This window comes from Neodiprion lecontei, chromosome 5, assembly GCF_021901455.1.
Source record: "Neodiprion lecontei isolate iyNeoLeco1 chromosome 5, iyNeoLeco1.1, whole genome shotgun sequence".
Lineage (NCBI taxonomy): Eukaryota > Metazoa > Arthropoda > Insecta > Hymenoptera > Diprionidae > Neodiprion > Neodiprion lecontei.
In genome coordinates this window covers 5339748-5353245 of record NC_060264.1, presented here as the reverse complement: position 1 = coordinate 5353245, position 13498 = coordinate 5339748, and the positions used below count along the sequence as shown (strand labels likewise).

The 13498-nt window shown below is 41.5% G+C and overlaps 1 protein-coding gene across 6 annotated transcripts in view; it reads left to right on the top strand.

Annotated features, from left to right (window-relative positions):
* The window catches only part of LOC107217350, a 43355-nt gene that overhangs the window by 20129 nt on the left and 9728 nt on the right, over positions 1-13498 (top strand). For 3 of the 6 annotated variants that reach the window (XM_046739808.1, XM_046739809.1, XM_046739807.1), the window contains 6 exons: positions 7562-7854; positions 8000-8141; positions 8920-8928; positions 10522-10667; positions 11499-11605; positions 11769-11978. In XM_046739808.1, coding sequence (XP_046595764.1) covers positions 7806-7854; positions 8000-8141; positions 8920-8928; positions 10522-10667; positions 11499-11605; positions 11769-11978 — 663 coding nt within the window. In that variant the 5' untranslated portion in view covers positions 7562-7805. The remainder of the gene's footprint in view (positions 1-7561; positions 7855-7999; positions 8142-8919; positions 8929-10521; positions 10668-11498; positions 11606-11768; positions 11979-13498) is intronic. The other 3 variants (XM_046739810.1, XM_046739812.1, XM_046739811.1) reach the window with 3 other exon arrangements.

The window sequence follows — 13498 nt, the reverse complement described above, 5'->3', positions numbered from 1 at the left end:
AATTATACACGCGTACGTACAAAACGGTAGAGTATTAAAATCGAAAATAATGATACAATTTAAAATGAAATAGACCTGATACGATATTTCTATAGAGGTAAATTTAGTCAAGAACAATATGTCGCAACTCAAAAATTTACGGTACATTTTCGAAAAAAAAAGTGACACAACTCGAAAGGATTTTACGTCCCTGCCACGTGAGAATCCTTAGTGAAATCCAACGAATCGAACTTTTTCCAAACGATTTAAGAAGCAGAAAAAAAAACTTGTCACCATAAACGGTTTACTTCGACTCGTCAGTTATTTGCTTCTGCTGAAAAATGTCAATTTTTCCGTTATTGTGACGTTGTCGAAGCCGACGTGCGAAACGTTTAAAGATCGAACATGGATTTCGGATGTAATTGAATAACCTAAGAAGCGCGGGTGATGTTTGAAAATAGCCTTTTGTTCGTTTTTGATCTTTTAATGAAAGAAGAAGAAGAAGAAGAAAAAAAAAAAAAAACCGCGTGCGTACAACGTGAGAATTAATAAGTAATTATTTACCTGCCATTCTGCTGCGCGTGCAGATTGTTGCAGTATCTGTAACACCTATATGAGGGATTCTCCGTCAACTCGGCCACTTTTTTTTCGACCATCTCAGATCTGCCCCACAATTGGTTATATCAAAGTACTACTAAAAGGTACTACTAAAAGGCTTAATTTTTTTTACCCTAGAGCCTCGATCCGTGCCATTCTGGCGATTTTTTGGCGATATTGTCACACACATTGGAAGACTCTGCAATTTTTTGAGCAAAAAAAAAGGTCCTCTTTGAATAAAAAAAATAATTTCTTACTATTTTGGTAAAAAATCAGCGTTACCGGAACGTAAAAATTTTTTTACAAAAATTCCTCTCGAAAGCTAACAAAAAACTACAACTTTTACGCAGAGTCATTTTGTTTTCAGTTACTTTAAGTTCCCGAGATATATTCATTTGAAAAAAAAATCGGCAATTTCTCAAATAACGAATGAAAAAATCTTAAAAAAATTCACGTAGAGTACCTTTTAGTAGTACTTCGATACAACCAATTATGGGGCAGATCTGAGATGGTCGAAAAAAAAGTGGCCGAGTCGACGGTGAATCCCTCGTATATAAATTTACACATGTATAACAGCAGCACGTTGCATACATACAACGACGTATCCGCCGTTGCAGAGGAAACTCAGGGGTGATCGATGCATGCGGCGGGATTCTCGGCTTGAGGGGCATTAGCTGCACGTACCGTGTGTAGATTTCGCAAAGTGGTTAGTCACGCGTGTCATCCTGAAGGATATACACCCGCGACCTTACACGACGTCAACTGCAGCTAGCAGAGGTGAAATCCAGCCAAGGTAAACTCGCGTCTTGGTTTACATCCTTGGTATCCGGAGATCTGTGGGGAAAAGCTGATGAGAAAAGTAAATCCGTAAGGAGAAATCTCGGTGGTTGGAAAGAACAATACAAGGCAAGTATGTGGAGTGAATTTTGAGGAAAATTCAAAAGAATTCTACGCAACCCTCAGATTCGGAAACTTGAGTTTCTGTCGATAGAAACCGCAAAGTAAATGGGTTAATTCGATTATCAAAATGAAGGGGAATTCTACGGGGAAAGAAAAATAACGAAACGTTGAATGGGGTTGATTGGACGGAATTCCCTCTGGTAAACGGGAGCCCATATTTTTTGGGACGTCAAGTAGGGAGGGTGGTTTTTCTCTGTCTGATATCGCGCGTACGTCCGAAACCACGCGAAATTTGACGAGGATTTCGTCCCGTGAGAAATTTTTCACGAGCCATGGCACTCCTGACTGCAGCAAATAACAGGCTCGTTCGAATTCAACGAATAAAAAGGCAGAGAGCGTAACTCTTGTGGGGATTGAGGCGGGCGAAATAAACGTCGCGCGATTCAACCGCGAGATGGAAAAATTTTCGGTCGGATCTACCGCAACGCGGACGCGACGGGATAAATTTTCGTCGACGCCCTGTGAAAGTACAACTCCTCGAAAGATCTTACCGTAATGAACCGACGAAGCCTCCGGCTCGCACTTTTCGAAATTCACGTACGAGCAAAGGTGAGCCGCTGTGAAGAATAACGGAGAAAGGTAAACGGCAGGCGACAAGATAAAATGAAAGTAAAAAAAATTTTTATAAAAAAGGAGATGAAAATACTCTTTTCATTCCACGCGGGACTGACTACACTGAATTCCAAGTGTAATCAGGCGGGTTGAGATGGAATGAAAAGAAAAAGGGAAAGGTGCGTGTTTTATTTTTTTTTTTTTTTTTTTTCTTCTTATTATTTTAATATTATTGTTATTATTATTATTTATTTTTTCGTTTAATCTCGCGGAGAGGATACGGTTATTTTTTTGAAAATTGAACCGCTTTTTCATCACTCTTTTTTCCCAGGGGTTTAAAACGCTGTGCATCCTTCCATCAAATTTAAATTCAAATTTAGCTAACCACTACTGGTTGCCTGCAGGTCGAGGCACAAATAACTTTACGTTTTAGAGGATATATTTTTCAGCGTACGGTATCAGGTGGATGCGCAATATGCCGCAAGGTAATCCGCATTGCTACCCACACTTGGAACGATGGATTCAGTCGGGGAGGTATGTAGCGTTGGAAATCCGTGAAAAATGTAAGAAGCTTTTGTACTGTAAGGTGGGATGTCGAATGCGCGATACGAGAAGTTGCCTGAATCTTGGACACTCGTTTACATGAAATTAACATTTTTGGAAAAATAATTACGGTAGATTATGAAAACTTGCGACAAAACGAGAGTCACGCGTCTGAAATTTCCTTAAGGGATTATTTAAGCGATAGAAAATAAGATTTATTTCAGGCTTTTTGGTTCTTTTTTATTATTACAATTACGATTACAATTTGCATTGTACTTGGTTCAATAAAATAATGCCGTAGCGTTCTCAAAACTTTTTGTCTTATTGTTTGTCTATTCTATCGCCAATATGCAGAATATACCATTTTTGTTTTATTTTCTCTGTTTGTCTTTGTCTTTCTCTCTATCTCTCTCCCCAAAAATTATCCATCCCAAAGCGTTCTATTCTTTATTTAAATCGCATTATTAATGCACTGTAACGTACTGTTATTAATAACCCAGATCCGTAATAAAACCTCGTCAGTGATTTCAAACGCGACGTATTTAACTTTCAATGGCAAACAACATAAAAACTAATCGTAAGTAAGTAAAGACTTAATTATTTACGTTTCAATAATACAAGCACGATTCGCCAATTTATTAAAAAATAAACAGTCACAGCCTTTTCGACAAAAATATTGTATCTTTATTATAGCGTAAGACCTACAACCCTTGCTTTTTACTTTTACCGAGCTTGCGGACGCGACTCAGAGGTTGAAAAATAGTGGCGTAGAAAAATCAAGGTTACGGTAGAAAAAAGCTCCTCGCAGATGAAAGGTACTTGAAAAGCCTGGTGATAAATTTCTTTCATTCGTTATTTCCGTTGTGTTTTTTGATTTTGTTGTTTCTTTCCTTCTTCGCTGGGGGTAAATTTAACGGCACAAAAGCGAGCGGCTTAAATTGAGTCGACTCGACGTCGTAGCTGGGGCGAGGGTTGAATGTTTCGTAACTTGGATTTATGCCGCGTGTAATAAATCCGCGGGCCTTTTATACTCCCAACACTTCTCATCCCCCGTTGTCTATGTAACTCGGTATACGAGAGACCCCACAGAGCGAAGGCTAATGCTCGAGTTAAGCCCGGATTGAGGTCGAACATCCACCGGTGCAAGGCCTGCCTTACATTACACAAGACGGAAAGCCCTCGGCGTTGATGTTCGTATAACAAACCAATTTGTTACACTCCGCGCCTGTTTTGCCCCGCGTGCAACGAGACGCGATCTTTTTTCGATTTCGACAATTTTCGCAATACGTCGTATCAAAAGCCTTCTTTAAACCGGCGTTTTTGCCAGCAACGGAGAAAAAGATCAGAGCTTTGAGCACGGCGGGGTGTGAAAAACGTCTCCAATTTGACAGTGAGAAAAAAAAGTTCTGTGATCACGTTTCGGACCATCGGCTTCCATCACTCTTTCCAATTTCGATCCTTCTGTAAACGAAGCGTCATCCCGACGGACGGATCGACGACTGCTGTTTACTCGACAACCTTGACGCTGTCAGTTGGTTATTTTCGCATTTCCGTTGACGAGGATACGGCTTCGAAGCTATTTTCCTCGGAGATGTCAAAACCTATTGTGTGTAATCCGTCGACCACGCGTTCATCAACCGCACCAGTGAATTCGAACCTCTGTTTTATGCTGGTGTAATATCTGCCCGGGGAACTTTTGACCGAATTATTTATCCAATAAATAACCACCGGACGACGCGTTTTTACATAAATTATAAAAATACGTACTTCAATTGAACCGAAACAGCTCCGTGACAAACGCTGTACAAATATTTCATGAAATTATAAAATTTCCTACGTAACTTGATACAAGGTACAAACTGTACAGGGAGACAATTTCCAAGCAGTCACGGTTTCAATGAAGCACGTACCTATAAGTCTACTGCAGACGAATCATGTATCTAAGAAGTATATAACCGAGTAACGATTTTGCGTCAACCGATCCTTAATTTGTTTTACATTTTTTTGCTTTATTCAACTAACAATTCATTCGGGAACGAGTTACGTAATTAAGCTTTAAGTCTGGCAAAATGTAACGAATTGCTGGAAAATTGTTACGATGGTCAAACTTGTTTTGCGTTTTACTCTTGACAAAACTTGTACGTTCGAAACTTTCTCGTCAAATTAGTACTCATCAACGGTTTGAAGGACCGCTCGATCCGGCTTTCACCGTTCCACGAAAGCTCGTGCGAAGGATGTTCGCGTGACCGCGTGAAGAGAACCGGAAATGTAATCGTCTTAGTTCGGGTCGTTCGTCAAATTGCGGCGTGAGTATAATAATGGGAAATGCCGTGAGGGTTCCTGTTCTGTTTCATCCGCGGCCCGCGAGCTTATTGCGAGAAGAATTGACCAATTTTAAGCTTCCTGTTGTTCCTCGGTGAGAACAAACCCGACTCCGAGATAATGTAATACGTATCGCCGCATCTCGTTATCTTCAAGGCTAGATCTTTCAGTGCATCTAGATCGGGGACCGTCAATTTTATCCTCTGAAAAATTCAAGCCCGAATTTAATTAAAGTATTTTAATTTAATCGGTAAAAAAGCTCATCCGTTACGCAACGAGGATTATTACGCAACCAAGAAATCACGATGAACGGAAAGCTTTTACATTGTTCTCCGATCAGATATGATAATCGTGATCTTTTACTAGAGTCCTATTCGAAATATTGGCTTTTATTCTTCCCTCGTTTTTTCGATTTTACCTAGCTTTTTTTTCGCGTCAGGAAAAACGAGGGATGCTCGGCTCGATGCAGGGCTGAGAATGTACTGACTTGAGTCGAGTACCTACCCTCAATGGGGAACGGCTTTGTGTTATTAACGATTTAAGCCCAGCCGAGCCGGGGCCCCAAAAGCCACAAATCATTCCTTACATATCCTAAGGTTTATTATTTCAGGGTATTTGCTTCTTCACCGCGGGCGTCTTCGCATTTAGCAGCGTGTACGCAGCTTAACGTACGTTATATACATGTGCATACATATTATGTATATACACACACACGCACACACACACACACATGCGTGTGCGCTATATTTCACTTGCCGACACATGGTCGAACGGATATACCAACGGTGTCAAAATAAACCACCAAAAATAACTCGTCCGTATGTGTGTGTTTTTATGCAAGTCAGAGCAGTGCGGTAAATTAATGCCCCTTCTAAGATATTAACATAGTCTATTACCGGCTTCGAAACTCTTCGACAATTCCTCCCCCCGTACTTCGGCCGTCGTCGTTTTCGGCTTCTTTAAAGCCCTGTTTTAGCCGCGAAAAATCCTCGACTTCTCCCTCCACGCACGGTCCGGTTAATCGCAATTTACTCCCGCTCCGTTTTCATTTAAATGCTAATTCCTCTGGCTATAAATTCGCGGAAAGTCGCCCGCCTCCAAACGTCAATTCGAGCGTATATCGATGATCAGAAATCTCGCCGATCCGTTTTTCTTCACGTCCCACTGCGCCACGTGTGCGAGCTTTTTCTCACGAACGAAGTAAAAGCTTCCGTGTATTTCTCGTAGAAAAGCAAGATGCACTCTTTGCTCCGTTTTCCAGCTGTTCTTGTGTTTTTATTTCCTTTAGTTTCGCAAGCTGTTTACTATATTCGTATATTAATAGACGAACGGTGTTTTTAGACGCTGCAGTTTATACTATACGTTATACATACACCTACGATACAACATTTCGCGTTAATGTACTCTCGCAAATTATTCTCATCGTGCGGAATTTCAGCTGTAGGGGCAAACAAACAAAGATGAAACAAAAGTGTAGAGCTTTTTCTTTTTTTTTTCTTTTTTTTTTTTATCTTACATCTCTCCATTAGTCTTTATTTCATCCACATATCTAAACTATGAGCTCCGGCGTATTGCGCCAAAGTCTGACCTCGGGGTGATCGCATTTGTTTCCAAAGATATATTTATTTCGAGCACACGGCTCAAAAGTTGGTGAGATTTCAGTAAGAATCGATAAGCTCCGGTGTCTCTCTTTTATGTTTTCCTACGTCTCCGAAGCGTAACTTTTCTTCCATGTTATTCGACATAGATATACGTATATATATATATATATATACCTAAGTCATAGGTCGAGAGGACAGGCGAAGCTGTACTTTCGGTGGAATTCAATTTGGAACTTTACTTTCTTTTCGACGTTCTCCATTCTTCTCAGTGTCTTTTACACATACGATTTGAACGGTACCCGAGGCTCAATAAAATGTAGCTACAAAGAACTCCACTCGCAGTTACTCGACATACGACAATATTTCATAACGCGGTACGTGGACGCTTAATGAAAAACTAAACTCTCCTCCTTCCACGCGTCGTAAAGTCCGGAGGATTTACAATCGCTTTCTTACGCATCGACGCCGTGACGACACACCAGCGACAGGGTTATTTCTTTAAGCAGCTACCGCTTGCGAGCTTATATCCTTCTATACCGCAAACCAGAGACAGATGCATGGTTAGACTCTCCGCACGTACAACGGTCGTCTTGTCGATATAGTACACCACCTGTATAAAACTGTGTACCCAAGCAGGCTGGTTTGCAATAGATTTGCACGTACATACGTACGAACAGGCATTGCGGAGAACCAGGCTCGTCCACGAGGCTTGCATACTCCGTACTACAGTGCGACAACTCTCCTTGGCAAATTCCATATCTACACCAGCTCTTATCGATTGTCGGGCAGGCCAGCGCCGAGCCAATTCCACAATTTCACCTGGTTCCCATCGGCACCGGAACCAGCAACATCAAACCCAGTTGCGTGTCCTGTCCGTTGACTTCGTTTTTCCAGCTCACTTACGGGCTTCTGCCTGGGCCCGAACATTATCGACTCGGGTCGCAAGCTCCCGGTCGGTCAATTGCTCATTTATTGACCAAGAACTGACGGAGTGTTCTCTGTTTCAGGTAATCGAGACGTCTCTCACCGATATGGGGAAGCTTCGACAGCCTCGCGGAGGATCCTGTGCCGGCTGATAAACGCCGGCTGGTCCCAGGGGGCCCAAGACTTGATCTCGATGACAGTATTCCACGGGTTTAGTGGACGCTTGCCAATCAGTTCCTGCGGCTGGGCTTTCGGCTGACCTCTAGTGGCAGCGGACGTGGGGCTCCAAGGAGGCGCGGTCCAGTCCTGGCCCGCCACCCTGGAGGCATGGTCCTTTGGGCCACCATCCTAATTCTGCAGGGAGCTGGCCTCGTCGGTTGGTAAAAAGGGGGTTGAAGCCGCCCCAATTTTTCCACATAGTGCAAAGGGCCGATTTCTTTTGGAATGATATATTTCGTCTTTTTTTTTTTTTATTTTTTTTTAAATTATTTTTTGTCTTCTCCCTTCTCTTTTCGAATTAGGTTCGATGCCCGGTAATCCAGGAGTGCCCGAGAACATAACGGTTATGTTTGTCAACCCGACATCAGTTCGCGTTTCATGGAGCATGAGGCAGGTGGATTCGGTCGATAAATACGACGTAACTTACAAGCCGACCGATGCCAGGTGCGTTCATTGCTATTACATTCGATTTTTCTTTGAGGGGGTGGAAAGGGGTGTGAGGGAGGACAAAAAAAAAAAAAAAACTCAACGTACTACGTTGTAGCTCGATTTTTTTGTTTTTCTTCGAAATGCAACGTTTTAACCGCTCGGCGAAACTTCTTCTCGCGGTAAACCGAACATTAAAAAGAAAACCATTGAATAGCAAAGTTCCGTTAAAGCCGAACGAGGGGCTCTGTCGGAGGGGGTGGAAACCTCGTTTAAGTTTAAAAGCATTCCGAGGAGGTATTGCGTCTGACAATGAATATACTTGAAGATCTTGCGTTACACGCCATCAAAAATAATTGCTGCATTCATTATTTATCTTCGTAACTTGTATACCCGCGGGTTACAAGTCACTTGAAATTTTATGGGTTTGAGAAAATTCTTTCGTCGTGGTAAAGAATTTTTAACGGTAGCCGTAAAGAAAAAAAAGACGTAAAATAACAACAAACTATCAGCCATGTCCATACGGTCGAAAATATTGCAGAGTGATTCGTTGAAATAATATGAAAGGAATTCCGAACGCGAAGTTGTTTGAAAATATTCCCCTCAGGTACTGTACGGCAGTTCTATTTTTGTTACGAGATTTATTTACTAGATTTTATTTTAAGAGATCTGCTGCAATCCTTTTACTGTATATGTAATGACTTTGTATTCACGTTTACTTTACTCTGCCGCATATCAAAACGCAATACTTAACGGATTATTCTTGGGTCGGTGGGACCCTCCCTTGCTGTCGTAGCCAAGACAGGTACAAAGCATTCAAACTTTTCATTCGTATACGAAAATCCAAGGTACTGCATCCCCGCATAGCTATATATAGATCGTAATCGAAAGCAAGTACTTTGAAAATTCACTGAAAGAAATATTCGGCCAAAAACGATCGTGTTTCTATTTAAAAAAAAAAAACTCATACTTTATAATAATCATTTAAGGTAAGGAGATCCATTCTTGACGTAGCTTACGGATAGATTGATTTGTTTAAAATTTTATTATTCACTTACATACGAAGTACAACTATATAATAACGTAGTTCTATTCAACGAAGTTTCACTAAAAAATTCTCTTACATTTTTTATAGTCAACGTTGTTAATTACTTTGTGACGATCGTATTTGGCTCTCGCAACGAAATCATTTCAATTCCCTAAATCCTCTTGCACTGATTAAAAATAGTCACTTATCAGACTTAATTTCTTTGAGTGATCTGCAAGCTTATAAATCATTACTGACGTGGCTTAAGCTAGTCTTTTGCATCATAGGTATTTATATTACAGATACGAAACAATTCACCTATGCATATTTCATTCTATAAGTTAATATACATATCTAAGTAACAATATCCCTTTTTTTTAGAAATTCGAGATTGTACGCTGAAATGGTAGAAAAAAAAAAACGCTCGGTGAGGCTTAAAGAATGCAACCCACTTATCACTTGAAAGGCGATAGCTGGGTTGCATACTTGCAGGCGGAGTGCTCGCATGTTTTTTATCCCAGCGTTTAACTATCGAAAAATGCGTAGAAAATAAAGGGTGAAAAATCGATCCATATAATGGACTGTGTACTCATCGTCTCTGTAGTACATAAATATCTCGTTCATAGCCAATGTGATTGAAGGCTTACCGATAAAGGAACTGTCCATCTGTCGTTATACGCAGAGGAAAAAAAAAGCTTCTACTGCGTTGCATTTGCTGTTTTACGAATAAAGGCGATATTTTTACCGCTGAAGTTAGTGCAGTTTTTACGACTGTGATTTCTCCGTATGATAAACATTCGTGGCATCACCGTGGAAACTTAACGATTACAAATTGCACCGTTCTTTATTCTCCCGAGGAATTATAGCGAGTCTAACGGCAATTATTTTTTCGTTTGTAGTGGAATCTGTTCCAGCGTCGCTTGAATAACCTGCCGGAAATACGTGCGATATGTGGGTACATAATAAAGTAGAGAATACTTTACAGACCCTTGAAATAAAACCCGAACTGCCCGAGGTGAGACGCGTTGAGAAACAAAGAGCTGAATTTCACCATCGAATTAACGAGCTGCCCGATTCTGCTGTTTATATTTATTCCCAATTTAATGTTTGCCGTTTTCGAGTGATTTGAAGGAATGAATTACAAGTCAGCGGTGAGACGGCTTAGCCAGTATAATAATTACGTCTTCTGTGCTGGTCGTTACTACGCGACACTTCCCCCAATAATCTCACCCCAGGGTTGATACTGCTTGTATATCTATCGCGTCTACCTTCCGAAGCTCGAAGATTAAAGCTTAGTCGCGGTGCATCACGGCGCATGAAACTTGCGAAAATCAATAGTCAAAGATAGCATCACAATGTCAAAGTGGTTAGTTACAGGGTCGTGGCGATTGTCGCTGGAAACAGCGAGGCAGTTACCCTGAGTGGCCTGCGTGCCGACACTCAGTACCAATTGTTCGTCACGGCAGTACGAGCTGGAATAAGGCTGAGGAGTCGTCCAATCGTCTTCCGAACGCTAGGTAAGCCCGGATCGTTAAACTTACACCTCCGCTTGCGTCTCTCTCGGAAAAGCCAAGCTGTTGACGTCGGGACGAAGATGGGAGATGGGGACTGCAATGATACGAAACGACCGGGGATCTGGGATTGTCTGTCGTTTCCAACCTCCGCCTAAACTCTCAACCACCGCGATGACTACGATCCACGATTCGCTTTATCGAGAAACTCGAGTACGGGTGGGAAATCTATAAATTCGGAGCTGGAAATGCTTTCACCTCTTCTTTTGCAGTAAAGAAAAGAGCTTGGAAATTTGGAGACGTATTTAATGGGCACTTTCAATCACACTGAGTAATTGACGTTGCGATATTATACTGGCGATTTTCGAATGAAATCGTAAACGAAAGCGATCCGTGAATAATTTCTCGGAGGGTAAATCCGCCTGTATTTATGCAATTTGGTGTGCAGTTTGACAAACTCCGCCTACGTTTAAGCAACTTAAATTATACCTCAGCGATTCCTGGTTGCCGGAATGCAGGCGGATTTTGACGAAATGTACCCTGATTTGCATAAATGTAGGCTAATTTAGCCTGCATGAAATTATCCTTGGGAAATTTCCGCGAAATAACTTTCTCATTAGTCGCATCTTTGTTATTTTTGCGCTTTTGATGTCAATTTAATATCCTGTCTGGATCGATTCAGTGCGGATTTGCCGTCCATCTTTTCGAAGTGCAAAAATGGCCTCCGCTTTAACTTTTAAAAACTAATTATCCCTGCAAGTGTATCAACGAGACTTCATAAAATTAGGTATACCAATGGTTCGATCGTCATCGGTTCATTTTCTATATCGTTTGTAGAACCGCCGAAGACATCGCCGCAGCAGGACGCGGCCGGAGCTGTGACCGGAGGTCCTGTGACACCGCCAGGACCGCCATCGGCTCATCAACCTCAGGCCTACATTCAAGTGAGTACAGGACGACATCTCCGTGAATATTTGTACTCTGGCAAAGGGAAACTTTGGGAAAATTAGCATAACTTGGCCAGGGGTTTACACTTGTTTTTGAATTTCATAAGGGTGCCTGCAGAGGCTTTTGCATGCTTTTACGAGCCCGAAATTCTTCTCGCAGATCCGTGGGGTCGAGGTTGGAATCGTTGTTTTGGTCCTGGTCGTCTGGGCCGGAGCGATTGCACTGTTTTTTAACAGGTGGGGAAAGATAAGGATGCTCCTCCCCTACCAGCCTGATTACAAGGAACAGCTCAAGGTCCCCGGTACCGGTGTTTGTGCCGCCGCCACCAACACCTGCAACCAGCACTCGACGCAACACGCCTGCTCTCAGGTAGCTATAATCAATGAGCTTACGAGCTTTAGCGCGGGGCTTTTCCTCCCCTCTAGAGTTTCCCGCTGCGTCTTTTTGCTCGTTACTCTTTTTTCTCATGGTTTTTCCCTCGGCCCGTTTCACCGTTCGACGGTTTATCTCGAGGCTCCGCTGTGCGGACGATAGCCAATATAACCCAGCGGCTAAAGCCGAACCGAACGCTAGACACGTTAAGCCGGAACGAAAGCTCTATCGCTGTGAACAACATTCGTCGCATTCCGTACAGAGGGTGTAGAGAAAGCTGGGAAATTCCTTTACGAGGCAATGAAACACGCAGGAGTATCTCGGTAGTCGTCGCCGATACGTTCGAGAAGTTTATTAAACGAGATATTGCACAGGACGAATAATGGAAACCGAACTTGATCAAATATTCGCTCAAACATAACGAAACCGTTGCTGATATAGGGAGAAAAATTTTCGGTCATGTACGCGGTTGCATTCAAACCCTTGCTGATCAAACGAGGCATCCAGAAATACCCTCCATTGTTGGATAAATTGTTTACAAATAGAGGGTTGATGAATGTTTTATCGCTGATTTGCTCAACGGATGACAGGTAATACAGAGTGAACGATGCGTTGATTGATAAGCTTTTTTTAATTTTAAATATCTATACATATATATATATATCTTTATGTATATACGTACGATTGTACCTAACAACGTCTATCGAACAAAGCGAGTCTCATTGGATTTTCGTATTACATGTTTCACGTTTTCTATAATGTCTACAATATTATTTACAAAGATCTGTCAAGGAGAGTTACGACGAACTCGAAGGTAAAGAAGGAGAATACAGAGGACTGTAAGATGAAGACACCCGTGAGAGTTCGGTTTCAGTTTGTATATTCCGTCTCTGAAACGGCAACAGTTATAAATGGATTTATTGTTAATTTCATTTTAGATATACTGAACACTGCGGATTATCACGGATGATAAAAAGTGATATTAGGAAAAAAGAGGTTCGAAAAGGCGAGTTTTAAATTTGACAGACGCTGTTGGTGAATACACAATATAATGTTATACGTACGTATACGCTCGATGTACATGGAAATGTCGATCGCTTTGTGTTTTGCTTATAGAAGTATCACACACACACTCTGTATTATCACGTCGTTATCATATCGTCTCATATATACAGCTTTCGTTATTGTTGTATTTCTATATTATATAATTTAAATTCTATAGTTAATTTGAAAAATTATTTTCAAACGTTACTTTCAGAAATTGCGCAGTTGAGGAAATTATTTCCCTGTGCAAATATCTGTGTGTACGTAAAGGTCAGCGACTATACTGTGAAATAATGAGTCGTAAGAAATTCTGAAAGATTTTCTAACGGCTTCCACGTAAAAGGAAGTAGATGTATACCTATATAGCGTGGAAAATGTTTATACGCGATACGTAATCACGCCCGGAAGGTTTCTTATCCAAAATAACCTGTTTGACGATGCGAACGTTGATCAGCGAGCGGAAATCACGGAGG